At 40.8% G+C, this 18253-nt stretch overlaps 1 protein-coding gene across 3 annotated transcripts in view; it reads right to left on the minus strand.

The window, feature by feature from the left end:
- Positions 1–18253, minus strand: part of Nell2 (neural EGFL like 2) — a 285634-nt gene that overhangs the window by 187167 nt on the left and 80214 nt on the right. For all 3 annotated transcript variants that reach the window (XM_076911953.1, XM_034517056.2, XM_034517055.1), the window contains exons 5-10: positions 13119–13292; positions 12926–13022; positions 10714–10786; positions 10459–10541; positions 9422–9550; positions 7751–7853 (exon numbers count right to left, since the gene is read on the minus strand). In XM_076911953.1, the coding sequence (XP_076768068.1) occupies positions 7751–7853; positions 9422–9550; positions 10459–10541; positions 10714–10786; positions 12926–13022; positions 13119–13292 (659 nt within the window). The remainder of the gene's footprint in view (positions 1–7750; positions 7854–9421; positions 9551–10458; positions 10542–10713; positions 10787–12925; positions 13023–13118; positions 13293–18253) is intronic.

Below are 18253 nucleotides of genomic sequence, written 5' to 3' on the forward strand. Positions count from 1 at the left end.
GACCAACATGGTGTCTCACAACTGTCTATAACTCCAGTTCCACAGGATCTGACATCCGTTTCTGGTCTCCATGGGAACTGACATATGGTCCACAGACATACATGCTGGCAGAACATTATGCACATAAAATAAAAACACACAAAAATCATTTTTAAATTATACATTGAACTCTTAGTCCTGGACGCTCTCCCAAAGACAGTCGATCACCAACCTTCCCCATACCCTGGGCTGGCTAACTCTGTCTACTTCCTTGACGAAGAACCTTGGAAGGATCTTTTGGGATTTTTGCTTATGGTTGTGTCAAATAATTAGAAGATCCTATTAGCTTTATCTCTAAACTGTATCCAGAGTCTACCACTTCCCAGCACATCTATCTAATGAGGCTGTTGTCAGTTCTCCTCCCCCAACTCCAGGTAGCAGCAAACCTTAGAACCTCAGAAGCTGGGCTGCTCTGTCCAGTGGCGTGTTTTCCTAAGACCCTGCACCCCTGGCAGCCTGGCCTCAGATGAAGCCAAGCTTCACTTAACGCCTGGGTTTTCTGTTGGTCTGAAAATTGTTTCCCTCCCCCTTTCATTAGTTAAAGGCTACTTTTCTATCTGATCTCACCACTTTCTTGGGAATGCTTTTAACCTCTTTACAGTGGACTTTCATCTGCTCTGGGTGCTTTAACAAGGCCATAACCCTGCTGTATAAACATCGCTCCTTTACTACCTCCAACCTCTTATGATTATCAGGTCTGTGAGGACCAAGAGAAATCTGACCTTGCTCACCACTGTAGTCCCAATGCCTACAAAAGCCAAATTCCTAGAAAGTGCTTAATTCTAAATATTTCTAAAAAGTATGCAAACTTTATGTGCTACTATAAGATAAGAGTCTTGCTGTTGCTGTTTTTATCTCATATTGCTATTTTGGGGACGACACTAAATTGGGAAGCTCCAAAAACTAAAACTTAACCAAGACAATTAATGTAATTCTTACATCCTGCTCCATGTCCTGTGCATTGTCGTCCTCATGCCATTTAGAAACCGTGGTCCAAAGGCAGCAACGCACTAAATACCCGAGTGAGCAAGCACAATGTCCATCCTGTTCTGTGCAATCCTACAGCCTCTCCCCTCCCGACCAACAAATCAAAGTGAGCTTTGTTGAGATTCAGGGCCTGAGAAAGGCTGAAGGTAGACTGCGGGCACAGACATAAATGGGAAATTCGTAAGGCTGCCTTGGCTATGAAATGCTCTAATTTTTTATCAGGAAGGTTAACTCTTTTATCAGTTCAAAAGCGTGTGTATTTGTGAGGTCGTGTGAAAAGAGAGCGTTATCCATTGCATTTCTCTTCTTCCGAGCATAGTAATTAGCCTCCAAGTCTAACAATGGCAGTTCAGACCCCAAAAGGGCTCATGGCTTGTGTTTTCTCACAAATGATTATACACTAAACTATGAAAGCCAGAAGCTAGCTGAATAGGCTTGAATGGACTAGGAGAAAAGAAAAGCTAACCATGGCCGTCTGTCTCGCTGGGGACAATATATTTGTATGTGCTACCTAACCTCTCCAAGATCTTTGAAATCATCTTTAAAGCCTAAAGTGGCAAGGATTACAATTTTAAAAGTATGGATTAGTGAGAGAATTGTCAGAGAGAAGAGGAATTTAAGCTTACCCTTAAGTTCTCTTGTGCTTTACGCTTTAATTATTTTTACATTATAAAACACGCAGTAAGGAAGACAGATGCAGTGTCTGTGGGCACTGTTTGTTACAATCCGGATGAGAAAACTTTCAATCATCCATGGGCCTGAACACTTTATCTCAACAGGCCCACTCAGTGTAAACTATTATCATATTCTGCACAAAGGCAGCAGAGCACAAAGGATCTGAGAAATAGGAAAGATGTAGACCGTCCCACAAGAGTGTAGAAAGAAATCCTCTCTAATAAAAATGTAAGAAAGGAAGGGAGAAGGAAGGAAGGAAGGAAGGAAGGAAGGAAGGAAGGAAGGAAGGAAGGAAACCCTATTGTTTAAGGTCTAGTAAAAGGAGCTGCAGTGCTTAAGCGTGTTGCGTGCTCCTTCAGAGGACACAGGTTCAGTTCCCAGCACCCACATGATGTCTCACAACTGCCTGCAATCCCAGTTCTAGGCAAACTGACACTGACTGTGTTTTGATACCTTAGAACACCAAGCATACATATGGTGTATGTATACATGCATGCAAAACATCCACAGATATAGAGTAAAAGTAAACACATCTTTTGAGAGTGAGCCCCCACAGTGGAAAGGCTGAAGCAGAGTAAGGTCTGTATGTGAGCCCACCCCTGAACTGTGACGGTGACCACACACACTTCTGAACCTGTGACGGTGACCTCCCAAACCTACGCTTTCTGCTCCCATACACTTAAGTTCTCAACTCTGTGTTTTTCTTTGTTCTTTCTTTATCATAACAAACAAAAATCTAACCAAATGTTTGCTCTTAAACTGACTTTTCTGAACTAGCATAATTGGTTTCGTTCTATGTAAAATGAGACACCACAGAGAAGTCCAATTTATACTTTCTGTAATAAATACATCTATCCTTCACCTTAATTAATTATAAACACTGGATGAAAATTCTAGCCCTTCTCATACCATATGGAAATTATATTATGCAAAATATATATGTAATGCATAGCAGGGGCATGACTCTTAGGAACATTATATTTTATGAATAATCCTTTGTATACATAATAGTCCATTGTTACATAATACCACCAGCTAGGTAAGTTTTACTGAAAAGAAAAAGGTTCACTTTGACTCATAACTACAGGGTCAAGGGTTAAATGTGATGATTACTTTCTTGTTAACAGGGGCCCTGAAGGGTCATCTTGCAGCAAGAAAATGCCATGATGATAGGTGCCTGTGGCCTCTGTCCCCTCATCTTGTCTTCTGTGCCCTCGCCAGAAAGACATGAAGTGCTCTGCACACACCATCCTGGACTCCTCCGAACATTTTCAACTTTTCCTGCATGCCAGTTCTGAAGGTGTGCCCACACAGTCAAATAATTCCTTAGCAACAACCACCCTCCCCAACTCTGCGGCTCAGCCCGGTAACACAGACTGGATACGTGGCTGGGAAAGAGAGATTCTTTTGTAGGTCACAGTCCACGGCCCCAAGAAGAATAGCTACACAGATAAGCCTGCATTGTGGAGAAGTCTTGAGGTGTCACATGGCAAGAGTCTGTGACCACACACGTGCATCTTCCGACCTCTTGTCTTACAAAGCCATCGCTGTTCAGTCATGGAGTTCACGTCAATGGACTTTTACGCAATCCTCATCGTTTCTGAGGCCCCACGGCTAACCCCCCTAGTCAGGTCAGCCTCTATGCTCTTATTACTTTACATTGGAGATGAAATTCTGTGTGAGCTTTGAGGATGGAAGGTGTTTGGACTATCAATGGAACAATTCTGTTTCCGGAGAACCAGAAACTCAGCTCTTGGTTTACACTGACTTCCTATTTCACTAATGAAATATTTGCTGCATCACAGCAGTAATTGTGTGGACATAAATAAATAAATAAATAAATAAATAAATAAATGTCTGAGTGAAAATTAACACATATTTTAAAAACAAAGGCACACAGGAAAAGGCTGGAGCCGAGTAAGAGCTGTCTGCAAGCACACCTCTGAATGTATGATGGTGACCATATACACCTGTGAACCTGTGACGCCTCTGTTTTTCTTGGGCGAGCGAGTGAGCTTCCAATTCTGATCTCTAACAAGTGGTATCATTACAAAAAGCAATGGATGATTCCTAAGTTCCCAGATTCAGAACCACTTTTTTTATATGTCACCTTAAAATATAAATCCTTAAAACATGTATTTGGAGGCCTTAATACACACTTGATATTAAAAGTGTGGGGAGGTGCGCATACAGTGAGCTATCAGACAAGCAGAAGTGCTGGGACATTGTTTTAGGACGTGGAATATGCTAACTAGGTCTAGATTACGAAACTCACTAGCTAACTCTTTACTAACTGAGGCAACGTTAGGTCACCTGAGAGTGCGTTGGCAGTCGGCACTCCAAGGTTCCATCCCACACCCTGAATCAGAATTTCATTTTAATGAGATCCCAAACTGGTTTCTACTATCATTAAAATCTGAGGAGCACTGAGGTCAGTGGTGGCTCCTGTGTATAGGCCTTACAACATATCTGATTAAAGACTCAGTTCTCTGCAAAACCATCAGTGCTATTGATCAGCAGTGTCGTCTGCCTGCAGTTAAAAGTTACAAGTACGTTAGCTGTATAGTATCCGCCATCCTCCATGAGCTTGAAAGTATCAGTCCTGAGTTGCTAGGTCCACTGATGTATCTAAAAGACACTGACTTTTACACTGACTTTGTACCGTGTACTGAAAGCACGGTACAAAGGAGGGCAGGAGGGAAGCACAGAAGTTACTGAATACATAGGATGCATCTGAAATATAAAGCAACCCCAAATCGCAAGGTCTGGGCCTCAAATCCTCAAAACCTATCACTGCTTTATGCTTCTGTCCAGAAATAATATATGCTGGTTTCTAACACAAACTGGGGGCCAGTCAAAGGGAATGGTATTGTTTAGAAGCAACGCCTCATCTAATATGTACCTTGTGTAGGTGGGTACTCAACAGGGCTGGGGTGGAGCTCCATCCGCCAATCTGATCAACAGGTTTTCCTAGCTAAGGCTCCAGACTGAGGGACGTCGTGTCCAGCAATGATATTTTGAAGAACTTTCTTTGCCTATATTTTACGGGGCATATTTTTTAACTTGGAGATAGATTTTGCATTAAAGGATGTTCTTAAACTTTACTCCATGAGAACCAGGTCTAAATGGAAAAGGAGAATTCCTTTCTGCCTCACCCTTAGACAAGACTCATTTAATTCTTGATCTATAACTATTCCACAAACTGTGTAAACATGTATAGGAAAGCAGAGTCTCACACGTACACCTGGTTGTCTGGCTCTTGCGACTGGGGCTAAACGAGCCACGGCTTCTGTCTGCAGTGCACGCTGATGCCCATTTACCTTTATTATGTGATCCTAACTTACTACTTTGCACATGATTGTTCAAATCCACCTCTCAAGATGCTTAAAATTGCATACATCTTATTTTTCCTATTCTGATTTCAAAATGGCATTTTGCACAATCTTTATTGAGAATGAAATAAGCTCATTTTTAAAACAATTACCTAACAGCACTGCAGACAAGAAACTGCGCTTTCTGCTTAAGTGTTTTCCTTCCATCTTAAATTGCATCTGGTATGAATGATGTCTAGATTATTGCTCTTCTGTTTGGTACAAATAGCAAATCCTCTCACTTGTTTCAAAGTATTACACTGCTAAGGAGCCTAGCCTTCTGATTAGCCAAAAAAAAATAATAATCCCACTTTCCTTTAGTACTATACTAGACAGTTTGATTTAATTATTATTATAGACATCTACATAAAGCTTTCTTCAGAAGAGTTTTAGCCCATTTAAGCAGTGTCATTACATGGACAGAGAAACTCTTTTGAGAAAATGTAATGGGGCATGAAAAATAATAAAACCCACAAAATACATTTATTCAAGGATTTTAATAAGGAAGAGAAATTGCAATTCAGACTGAAGAGCTGGAAGCTGAGTGCTCTCTTATGTTAAAATAAAGCCTGATTAAGCAGGTGCAGCCTAGTGTCCTGGTCTGAAGGGCAGCATCTTATGCTCTGTCTTCTGCAAAACTACCTTCATTTCAAAAACCATGAATTTGGGATACTCACACATCATCAACAGAACTTACTGAAGATGGGAAACTGCAATTCATTTTTACCAACAATTCTACTAGATAGCATTGTATGAAGTGAAATGTTTGGGCTTCTTAGGTTCCCCTTTCTGAAGAGAAGTCCCATGAGTCAGTATTGTCTTGTAAAGTTACTAGGAGGCCTGAGTGCCACCCAACCAGTGGTCTTTCAAAGACCCAGGGAAACAGAAAAGCTTTGTTTTCAGATGCTCCCTTCTGCCTCTTAGCAGGGTTCCCTCACTAACAGAAGAAAACAAGAGGGTCCATATTTTTGTAGAGTGAGCTGGCCTTATAATAAAAACTAATATAGGCCTTGATCTAGCAACTCCATCCTTAATATTCTCTATACTCAAAGCTATAAGAAATGCACCAAATTTCTGCATGAATGACATCATATTACTGCACATAAGAAAGGGGGGGAAAGCACCACATAGACTTTGAGAGGGGAGAAACAGAATCAGCAAACCTTACAGTGTTATAATATGCAGTAATGTCTAATTGGTATAATGGGCATGTCAGCAGAAGTCATTAATAATGAGGGCCGGGGAAATGAGTGACACCATTCTGCATAGAATAGAGAAAGCCTACACCATCATATGTCAGTGGGCGTGAGAAAAATTACTTGGCAAAGCACACAAGAACTAAACTCTAAGAGGGCGAAGGAGAATAACATCTACTTTCCTTTTTATTTTATATTTCGTGTTATATGTTGAATGTTATGAATGTAGTTTATATTAAGATGCTAAAATGAGGTGCTCAAACCTTGCTGGCTCCTCTGAACGTACTTAGCTAGACCAGTTCGCACGCCAGAAATGAGCTCAAGAAGCTATCAGCACAGTGGTGTATACAAGGCAACTGTCACTTGCTGACGTTTTCTTACTGGTATGTAGGAGTGTGTGCACACGGTGTAGAAATGAGTTAGTTCCTATGGCTAGGGAGATCTGGAAATCCCGAGCCGCGGCAGCTACCAAGCCTTCCCTCTCGCTACGCTACGACTTTCTCAGACCACGCCTTCTCTTATGCCACGCCTTCCCTCATGCCACGCCTTCCTCACGGCACGCCTTCCCTCACGCCATGCTTTCTCACCTACCATGTGCCTACTTTCCCTTTCTCTGTCAACCCTCATTCCATCTTTATGAGTCTCTATGAGTTTTTGTGCTTCCACAGCTCTGTATAGCCCAGTCATTAGATAACAAGCCACTGTTCATAGAAGCTTAGTGTATAAACTCCTTTGGACAGAAAACGGAACACTATTACAAGTGCTCTTTTTAGCCAGGACTTAAAATCAAGTCTTTTCAGAAGTAGGTCGTGTAGACAGCTTGTTTTTTTGTGACAGAGAAGATGATCTAGAACATCAGAGGCTACAGAAGATTCTGAAAGTGTTTCTAGACATCAGAAATGAACTTCATATACTGTGTGAGAAAGGACAGTAAAGCCTCCTCACATGGCAGAGCAAGCATTTTTGTTGTTGTTCATTTGTTTTGTTGGTTTTTTTTATTAAAATCAGGGCCGAGTGATACTATGTAAGTGGATTCTACTGTCTTGGGTAAAAGAGCCATATTTCACCTGATGCCCAAAGTAACTTGAGTCACAGACTTCCCTGGTACAAGAACGTGAGCAGGCAATCTTTATCTACTTGGTAAGAATTTGGTAAGGGGATGGCATCTGAAATGTAAATAAAATATGCAATAAAAATGAAAAAAAGGAAAAAAAAGAATTTGGACTAAGCAGTAAAAGGCACAATGCCCTCCCCAGAGAGTGTCTTGTCTGTCTTCTCCACTCCTATCGCTATATGCAAGGGTCTTCCAAGAAAAATTACTGACCCTTCTAGAGTACGAGCAGGTAAAATGATCCCTCAAATAGAAGATACATCACTTCTGGAAGTAATTACACTTGTCTAGCTTACAGAGAGCAACGCAATAGTTTTAATAGGAAGCCGTATTTTTCCAAGCATAGTACTGATCAGCAAAGGTATGCTCACATTTGCACTCCTTACAGCACTTGCCATCCACGTATGCGGGAGCCGATTTAGGAGGGCAGTCAGGAGAAGGGCAGACCAGAGTCTCACACTGGACGGTCCCATTCTGAAAAGCAAACAGCATTTAAAGAAATGCCACATAGAAATTCAATGCTCCACAAAGGCTTTTAAATCCATTCCATAGATTTCAAGCTCTTACATAAAATGTCACTATTCTCTTTAGCAATGCCCACAGTGTGGTGACTCACAGTAATGCGGGCTACATTTTAACAATTGAGGCTGGTTCCTATTTTTACCGAGCAGCTGATCTTTAGCAAGCAAATCTGCACCTTCTATAGTGAAGCTGAGGCCACAAGCTCACAGGAAAATGGTAAACGGAAAGTTGGCCTGGAACACCTCGCTATCTCCCGGTTGCTCACACTCAAACCACGCATTTGACTGCTCTGACTTTCCTAGTCAGTGTAAAAACCTTATCAAATCATACCCAGTGTTTGGCTTAAGTGGATTTCTGGTCCTCATTTGGGAAGGTTTCACTAAAACTGTAAAACGTTATAATTGTATTATATTGTGATCTTGAGTAAAAACCCATATTACACAGAGATGTGCATATGTGTATGCATACACACAAACTATGTATGGACATACTCCCACACAAATGCACATGTATATGTTCACACACAAAAAGATGTCCAAAAGTGTGTATGTACATGCACACAGATGCACATTCACATGTGCATATGCACAGAGGTACACAAATATACATCCACACAGATGACACGCTCAGTTGTTCTCCCTTGTCCTCTCTCTGTCTCTCTGTCTGTCTCTCTCTCTCTCTCTCTCACACACACACACAGACACACACACACAGATGACACGCTCAGTTGTTCTCCCTTGTCCTCTCTCTGTCTCTCTGTCTGTCTCTGTCTCTCTCTCTCTCTCACACACACACACGCACACACACACGCACACGCACACACACACACATTCACATACAGATCACGTTGAATACTTTTTTATTGCATGATATTCTGCTTTTGAATCAGCTGGATAAGCACAGGGCAAACTTTCCAAATGGTAACTTGAATGGATCTATGACCCCTTTACAGAATTCTAGCTTTTTAACAGATGAGTTCATGTGGAATCTGAAAATGTAAAACCAGACTTGACTTGAAGCTTTCTTTGAAGCATGGATATGAAATAATAATGCACTAAAAATAATTTATTACTGAGAATTAAGAAAAGTCACATTTATCTAACCAGTGTAGTTTGTATTCTATGTTAGCCAACTATTAAAGACTATTTAAAATCCATTATTTATATTATTCTGTCTAGACACACTATTTAATGCTCTATATAATTCGGTTTCTTTATAATTCATTAATAAACACACGGGGGAGAATTCCCCAGAAATGCTGAGGGTTATAGGACAGACTCCCTTGGGATTCACTTTGCTAAGCTAATTTGAATTGCTAACTTCATGTATGCGCAGATGTGCTTCACATTCTCACACCAAGAGAGTGTCTTTAATAATGTAACGCATGGTTCTTCAGAAGTGACCAGGTTTGCTTGCATTTTAGTGTTGCATTTCGAGAAAATAGGTCTTGAAATTTTCATGATTACATTGTTCTAATAAATATTTAACCAGTGGGGCCACCCGAGTCCCCCGTGACATACCAAGCATGTGCAGTTCTTACAGCCGTCTGTCCAGGACTCGAACTCTCGATAGGTGGTTCCCTTCATGGTGCATGTCCGCTCACAATAGCACTGGTCCAGCCTGTTCATTCGTTGTTCAGCTCTAGACAGCTATGGCACAAAGACAGGGCTCACCATTACAGACACTGGAAATGCCTGGCACTCTAGCAAGCATTGACTATCACTCCATAGACAGCAATGACAATGAGCAGTGCCCATCACCAGTTATTATAAATATAGTAAGTCATCATCCATTATAATTCTATTAAGCCTGTAAAATTTTAAAGATGCCTTTCCCGACCCTTTACATGTGAAAAGTTTACCTTTAAAACAAAAATCACAACAAAAGTCACACGAATTGAGGCTAATTCAGAATAACACCATCCACAATACAGGTAAAAAAAAATTTATTTTAAAAAAGCATCTAATTCCATTAATATGTTTACTCAAGTAAAAATAATATTTAGAATTTACATAATATAAGTACCAAGCTGTATACACATGGCTATTAGAAAATCCTTCAATACTATGCAAAAATCTAAAATCTGTTGAACTGGTCAGTAAACACGTTATATTCCTCAGACCCACAGGGAATGAATCTACAGCTATAGCATAACAGTTAAAAACTGTCCTGGAGCATTTGCTTGGCCAATTATGGTGTCCACATACTTTACAGTGTCTTTCTGCCTCCCTATTTGCAATGAAAGCTAAATAAAAATAAATAATTCAAACTAGGCAACAATAGATCTTGCAGCAGTAAAGCAGAGTGTAAGCCAGGTAATCTGCTCCCTTCCTGATTTACTGAGTCATTTGTTACACAGATGGCTAGGGTTTAAATATTTATACACCTTAATAAACATTATAACCTTCTTCCTTGAGCAAGGATTCCAATTCAGTCCCAGGAAATCGCAGATCTACTTTAAGGAATGTCTCCAGCATGAAAATCTATGGTGATAAAGGAGCGTTGGGGAGTCACGTGACTGTGGCGCGATCTCGGTGTATTTGTGAGTCATGTTTACCTTGGCTGATGTCTTCGATAAAATGTCCTGCAGCTCCATGATTTTCTGCACAAGTCCATGGAAGTCGTTGCATGTTGGACAGGCTGCAATTACAAGCAGCACATTGATCAGACTGTATTTATAAGGGGCCCCATCTGATTAAGTCTGTGCTGACAGCCATTGCGGGGGAGCTCCAATCTCACACTGACACTCTGGACAAAACAAAGGAGGGCACACGTCTCATCACAGCATACAGTGCAGGACACACAGACTTACTTCGATTAAGATCCGGGCACTGAGCGATGAACCCCTGGGGCATGACAAGCAATTGCACATCTTGCATTATTCCCTGTGTATGAAACCAGGAAAGAAGCGTTATTTCCATTTACCTAAATTATGCTCAGTAGACAAGTTCCTGAGGAAAAATGTTAAGGAACAGATCTACCCAAACCCTGGGTCTAGAACCTTCCAGGGTCCATTCATAACCAGTCCATGCCAGGGAAAGAGAGTAACCAGGCAAAACAGAATTACCTGGGTGTTTTCTCTGTGGCAATGCTTTTAAAACTGTAAGACTAAATGTCAAGACTCAAGGATGTGGCCATCATCTTTTTGTTTTGAGGAGTTATTTTTAGCTCACCACAGAAGCAAGGCTTGAAAGCGACCTTTAAGCATCGACACAAAAATCACTGCGGGCTTTATTACTACAGACCTGAGACCAGTTTTGTACTAACAGTGACCAAAAGGGAAAAGGTGGGTAAACTGAGTCATGAAGGCAATGCCCACTTGAACATTTCTCATTTTTCCCCCCACTGGTAGTTTTTTAAAGTTGATCTCTTGATTTAGAAAGGACTGAGGATTTAGTAAGCAGGTATAGCAAGACTTAGATTTAGAGTGCTAAGAAGCACAGAAAATTTAGAAATGAGGCTATGTAAATGCCAGCCGCAAATGACCCAGTTTGCACAGAAAGCTTTGCTTTACATGCATTCCTAGCCATCACGCTGCTGGCTTGCTGGACTCAAAGCAAAGCCAGTGGTAATAGAAACAACGTCTTCTCACACATCCCCACCTTCCCTCTTTCCCGCCACCTCTTCTCTTACCCGTTTCATGTACTTGTGTTATATTTAACTATATCGTCTTGGAAAATGCAAATCAGAAAGCCTAGTGACAAGGGTACCTGTACCAATATGTTATCGAGAGAATAATATCCCTACAAATATCTACCACCCAAATAGTGATCTGTGTTTACATATTTACTGTGATTAACAGCATCTGTTGATGTGAGTGGTAGCTTTGTTAGTACGCAGCCTGGCGAGTACTAAAATCTGTTCTTGATTCTGGAATCCAAGAGTAGCTTGGGTAAAGAATCTTACGGCTTTGCAGAAGGGACATGGAGATCAATCTGGTGCATATGGTATGCAGGTGAGGCACTGCATACACCTAATGGACAATGTTCTCAAACCACAATGAAAGTGGCAAAGCATATAGCTACACACATAATTGGTGTGTGGGGACCGTGAGACCACATCTGAGCTCCAAGATGGCCATCATTAAATAGAAGAGAGATTTGAAGCACACAGCATGCATCTGTCATCCCTTGCATGGGAAAGGGCATTGATTTTTAGGGTTTTAAAGAAAAGAATCAATTCCACACAGCTGTCACCTGGTGGCTGCCTGGCTTCGGGCATGTTATTTTACCTCACTGGGTAGGTTGATGCAGGTTTATAAGAAGGAAAAGGACCCTCCTCACCATTTTAAGAGTAAGAGATTAAATTTAATAGTAGCATGAAGCCATCTGTTTTCCAAAGAACAGGTAATATTAAGTTTTGGAACTCTCACATTATATGGTTTAGAACTTTTGAGTTGGCTAGTGTCTCCTCACTCTTGAAGTCCACAGGTTGGACAGGCCTCTCATCACTCTCTAACTTAACAACTGTCACAGCTCAAGGAAGATGTTCACACAACAGGTGATGGACAAGCATTTCTCTGGGATCCTCAAGACTTCCAGACCTTCAGTTGGGACACCTTTTGATACTCTACAGGGCAGAGATTCTGTGTGCTTCTAAGTTTTCACTAGAAATACAGTTTGACCACTTCCTGTTTTCAGGGATTGGTCCACGAGGAAGCCATGCATAATGCTTCTAACTCAGGTTATTAATGTCTCTGCAAAAACATCATCAAAGGTGATATTTTCGTGGTAGAAAGTTATTTTTATGTTGACATTTAATTTCAAGAATGACATATTGACCACTAATTGTAACCTGATGGTCATCTCTGCAATATAGAAAGATCAAATACAAATGAGTGACCTTTTACCAGTTTAAAACAATGACCTAAGAAACCCAAACAGAAAGTAAATAGAAATACATACAAATAAGAACACACCAACTGAATTTTTGTTTCATGCCATAAAGAGTGAAATGTATTTCTGCAAACTCATTAGGAAGTTTTCCCATTTCTACTTCATGTGCAGGCTCCAGCCAAGAGATACCTTAAAATATCCGTGTGCATTATTTCTCTGTCCCAACCAAAATGTGGTGCCCAGAGGCAAATCTGTAGAAGGCATTTCCACCACTCGTTCATAGATCCTGAAAGACAAGACAGCAGAGAAAGGTTGTGAACACACAGGAATCTCCTAGAGATGTCAAGAATCTTCTAATTCTTGAAATGAGAATGATACTTACTTATTGCAGTCGATGTGTAAAATTAAGTGGGAGGCACTGAAGGCTAAGGAGAGCTTGTGCCATTTGGCATCAGCCAAAATATAAGGAAACACTTCCGTGTGAGGGCGGTGAGCGCCAGAGCGGTAATGTAGTCTGATCTCATTCCGATGGCCACTGCTTTCCAGTTCCAGGTACCTTCACAGAGAAGAGCCACATGGGACATGTCAGAGGTACAGTTCAACAATGGCTACGGTAGCCTCTTCTCAGAGAGATGGAGCAGACATACAGCTTCTACTCCCCCTACGAAGTACAACCAGACTTTCCAAGTAAAAAGTATAACAGCAGGCGATACTAGAACATAGGTGATATGAAGGGACAGGGTAAGAACACCAGGAGCTAAGGTTTAAGTGGAGATGGGAAAACAGGGCTGGGGGAAGGAGGAGGAGGAAGAAAGGTGTCTGTTGACTAAAACTAAGGCTACAATAAGAAGGTTTATGAAAACACAGTAGCTTGTAATCAAGTATATATGTAATATGTTATTTATATATGTAATATATATGTGTGTGAATTTATGCATACATGCATATATGTAATTACAACGGGAATTACCCCTACATTAGTTACCAATGGTGCTCCCAGAAGACATGAGTTGTTGAGTGAAAGCCTCGGTGAAGAGTACTAGTTGCCATCCATGAGTTCTTGGTCAGGGAGACCCCATGATGCCCAAAACAAGAGGTACACCATTGCTTTCGGATGCCCACCATAAGGAGATAGTAAGACCTTATTGCTGAAGACACCATATAATGTTTTGGTTTCAGAACACAGAGAAACCAATTTTGAATAGAAAAATCTCTGCACTGGCTAAATTGCACAGTACAAGAAGGAATATGCAGGCTGCTGAGGAAGAGGATGTCAACCACATGATCCAGTGCTGGACTCTGACTGCTGCAGTGCTCAGCACCAGGCATGATGTAACCACTGAGTGCTGGCTGTTGACTAAAACTAGTCAAAGGGGTCTGTTGACTAAAACTAAGGCTACAGTAAGAAGGTTTATGAAAACGCAGTAGCTTGTAATCAAGTATATATGTAATATGTTATTTATATATGTAATATATATGTGTGTGAATTTATGCATACATGCATATATGTAATTACAAAGGGAATGACCCCTACATTAGTTACCAATGGTGCTCCCGGAAGACATGAGTTGTTGAGTGAGGAGGACCCAACTGCTCTCTTGATTGGATTTGAGGCTTTGCCACAAGAGATAATTCATGCTTGGTGCCATTAACATGGTCAAAAGACTAGACTGTGAAATTCATAGGCCATGGAACCTATTAATGTTGGTTCACTAACTGTTCATGTTGTCAAACTGCCTTCTAAATATTTATGTTTGCATCCACAGGCTTGGGTTGTCCTCTGCCTTGGTCAGAGAGGCTTCTTCCTGATGGTAGGGAGTGATGAATGAGGAGACATGTGCGCAGTGCTTGAAATTGTGACTGGGAGTGCTCAGCCATAGCTAAGACAGCTATACCACCCCCATCCGAGGCTCAGGGAGAATCCCAGAGGAGCGGGCAGAAGGAATGTGAGACCTACAGTAGGAGGAGGACTGCTGTGAAAGTCTGTCTTCTAGCCATGACACGGCTGTGCACACATGGACTCATGGAAGATGTTATTTCCTCACACAAGATCTTTGCAAGATCAAGCCAGTGTGAAATTTCAGAATGTGACTTAGACGGAAGAAATCTCACAGTGTCCCAGCCTAGGCAAAGAACTATAGGCAGCTAGTGACTGCTGAGAGGGACAATTTACCTCTTCTAAGGATGTGTTCCCTAACTGCTTATTCAATACAAAGTGATTAATCTGTCCCCAAATTATATGCACGCAAGCAATAAAAATGGATTCATAAGGGGTGCGCGCGCACGTGTGTGTGTGTGTGTGTGTGTGTGTGTGTGTGTGTGTATTAATTAAAGAAAAAGGAGACATTAAGGGAGGGTTAGAGGGAGGAAAAGGAAGGGAAAAGTGATTGAAATTAAATTTTAAATTTAAAGAACTCCAGCATGGAAGCAGGGCCTCCTGAGACGTCACACCTGGCTGGGGAACTACTGGGGATTTGTGGGTCTACCCCACACCATGTGCATATGGAAGCAGTAATTGTACTCTAGATAAAAGCAAATAAGTAAATAAAACAGGAGGAAGTTTGGAGGGAGATGTGATGGAGAGTCTTGTGGGGTGACTGAGAGTGACAGAAGGGTGGATGTGATCACTGTGTATTGTGTAACACAGAAAATTTCAGAGAGTAAATAAAAATTAAAAATCTAGTGAGAAGAAGGAAGAAGAGGAGGGAAAACACCAAGTAGGTCACCCAGAAGCCGAGAACTAAAAACTACTTCTTACATTTAATTGAAATTATAATTAGTTTATGAATTTGTGGTATAATATCTATTTTAATAAATGTTAAAAGTTGGATTAGAATAATTAGCATACCCTCCACATCAAACGCTTCCCATTTCTTTGTAGTGATAGCATTCACAATCATTTCTTCTGGTGGTTTTTAAACATACAATAAAGTATATATTTCATTTTCTTAGCCATTCATAGACACTTAAGCTGATTCCATATCTTGCAAAAGTAAATACTGCTATGAAAGCATTGGAAGTACAGATACTGTTCACACACTGACCCCCCTCCCCTGTGGATATGTACTCAGTAATAAGGCGGGATGTTTTTAGGAATGCCATCTGGTTTTTCATGATGAATATATTATTTTTCACTGTCATTATTGGTGTGAGTTCCCCTTTCTCCATATCGTTTTTCAGATGATACAAGAATACAATTTCTCTTCTCATGTAATAACAAATAATTATAACTTTATCCATTCAAATAATCAGTTAAAAAGAGAAAAGTAGGGCTGGAGAGATGGCTCAGCGGTTAAGAGCCTTCTCTTCCAAAGGTCCTGCGTTCAATTCCCAGCAACCACATGGTGGTTCACAACCATCTGTAATGGGATCTGATGCCCTCTTCTGGTGTGTCTGAAGACAGGAACAGTGTACTCACATACATAAAATAAATAAATCTCGAGGAAAAAAAAAGAGAATAGGAAAGCCTTTGCTTTTGAAAACAATTAGCATCTGTAAACATACCAACCACTTCTGTAGCTGTTGATTCTCAACATATTGAGTCAAGAGCCACCGCACTACATACCCTTCTGTAGGTATTAGACATCTTACCTATACTGAACTCCTAAATTTAAAAACAATGGCAGCTCACTGATAATAAAGAAGACATCATTTACTATAAAAGACAAAGTCTTTGTCATTGGTGTGGCCCTCAGAGGGCACAACTGCAAGTGGCGCTGTAGTCAGTCTTTGAACTTCAAGCTCCACAGTGTCCCTCACTGCTGCCTATGACCTGGCCAGATGGCCTGACTTCTCCCTGTCTCCATTTCCTCGCTTCTACAATAAGGCTGCAGCATCATATACATAAAGTAGGCTTCCCCCACACTGAAAACACTTGGTGATGTTAACATTTTATTAGTCAATAACTTCAAAAAGTCTACCTTAAGCCAGCTTTGGAAATGACAAGCAAAACAAACACATTTAAAAATCATATTTAATTTTATTTTCAAGGTTATTATATAGTTACACCATTCCTCTCTTCCCTTTCCTCCCTTCAAACCCTCCAATGCAGCCCTCTATGCTTTCTTTCAAATCTATAAAGAATGACCCACTCAGAGAAGCTAACTACACTGGTAGGAAGGGGCTGTCAAAGTCAGTCAAATATAAAAAGAAATATGGTGGTCGGACACTGAGGTAGGTGACACTGAGCTACTTCCAAAGGTTCCCTCAGATATTAGAGAGACAAAGAGGAGGGGAAATGTACATTGATTGGTATCCCCTACAAAACCCACACTGACCCTAGTCATAGTAGCCTGCATGGTTTTAATGATAATTGGTCAATGGCAAGGCAGAAGGATTCAGAAACTTAGACCACAGAGTCTTACATCTCTTTCTATTGCACTAACTGGGACAGTGAGAGACTTAAAAATTCCTCTAAGCTCCCATCTCCTTCCCTATTAAATGGGGACGATATGACTGCAAATCTCATACAATTGTTAACAGAACTAAATTAAACATGATCAAATATGCCTACTGTGTGGTTCTGGACGAGGGGTAGACAATCTGCATGTCTCCTCAATGATTTACAGATCCTATCGTGTGGTCAACATATTGCAACATCATAAAAACTTCACACTGGATTGTATCTTAAATAGATGTGAATCTCTGTGGTGTAATGTATTTTAATAGGAATCTATCCCAATATCAATACTACAGTTCCATCTACAAAATGCCCATGAAAACAGTCATCCAGGTTGCTTGAATACATCCAGTGAGTTACACCTGACACCTTCCTTGGGTACTTTGTTTTTAATAAAAAGACCTCTCTAATATTCAAGCAAAAGTAAACAAACATTTAAAAGATAATGAGTTGCTAGTTTAATTGCTTTTGCCTGAGTCTTTATAGTATGCACTGAAAATGTGACTTTGGACTAGACAAGCAACACAGCAAGCTTAGAGATCCCAATAACAAACGGGCGATGAAAACGTTTACTCTCATTTCACAGTCAGTGAGAACAGACTCTGGAAGTCCTGCTGCATTAAGATGGACAAGCGCCAATAGGTGAAGACATATCACTAGGAAGGCATCCAGTATGCACAGCTGTATTACCAAGAGCAAAGGTTAGTAGCAACTACAATAAACTCACAAACGAAGACTTGGCACTCAATATCCTGGCTTTAGTAACAACCCCTCCATCATATTACCCTATATAATAAATAGGAAAATAGCCACACACACATGAAATAGAAGCAGTCTTTTACTATTAATAATGAGACCGATGAGACAGTAAATCTAAGACTATAGGGAGCGTGGAGCCCTGCAGTGATGTCAGTAAAGTCCTGAGGAGTGTGTGTGCTGCTGATGTGGGCACAGCCACGTCAAAGACCCCACAGCCTCAGGCTCATAGAGATCATAAGTGTGTGCAAAAAGTGTTCTCCACAACTTTATGGCAGTCACCCATCCCCCGTCAAAGGATAGTTATGGCCTGAAGACTAGTCCCCTAGAGAAACTGTTTCCACCAAGATTGGCTAAACCTG

The sequence above is a fragment of the Arvicanthis niloticus genome, chromosome 13 (genome assembly GCF_011762505.2).
Source record: "Arvicanthis niloticus isolate mArvNil1 chromosome 13, mArvNil1.pat.X, whole genome shotgun sequence".
Classification (NCBI taxonomy): domain Eukaryota; kingdom Metazoa; phylum Chordata; class Mammalia; order Rodentia; family Muridae; genus Arvicanthis; species Arvicanthis niloticus.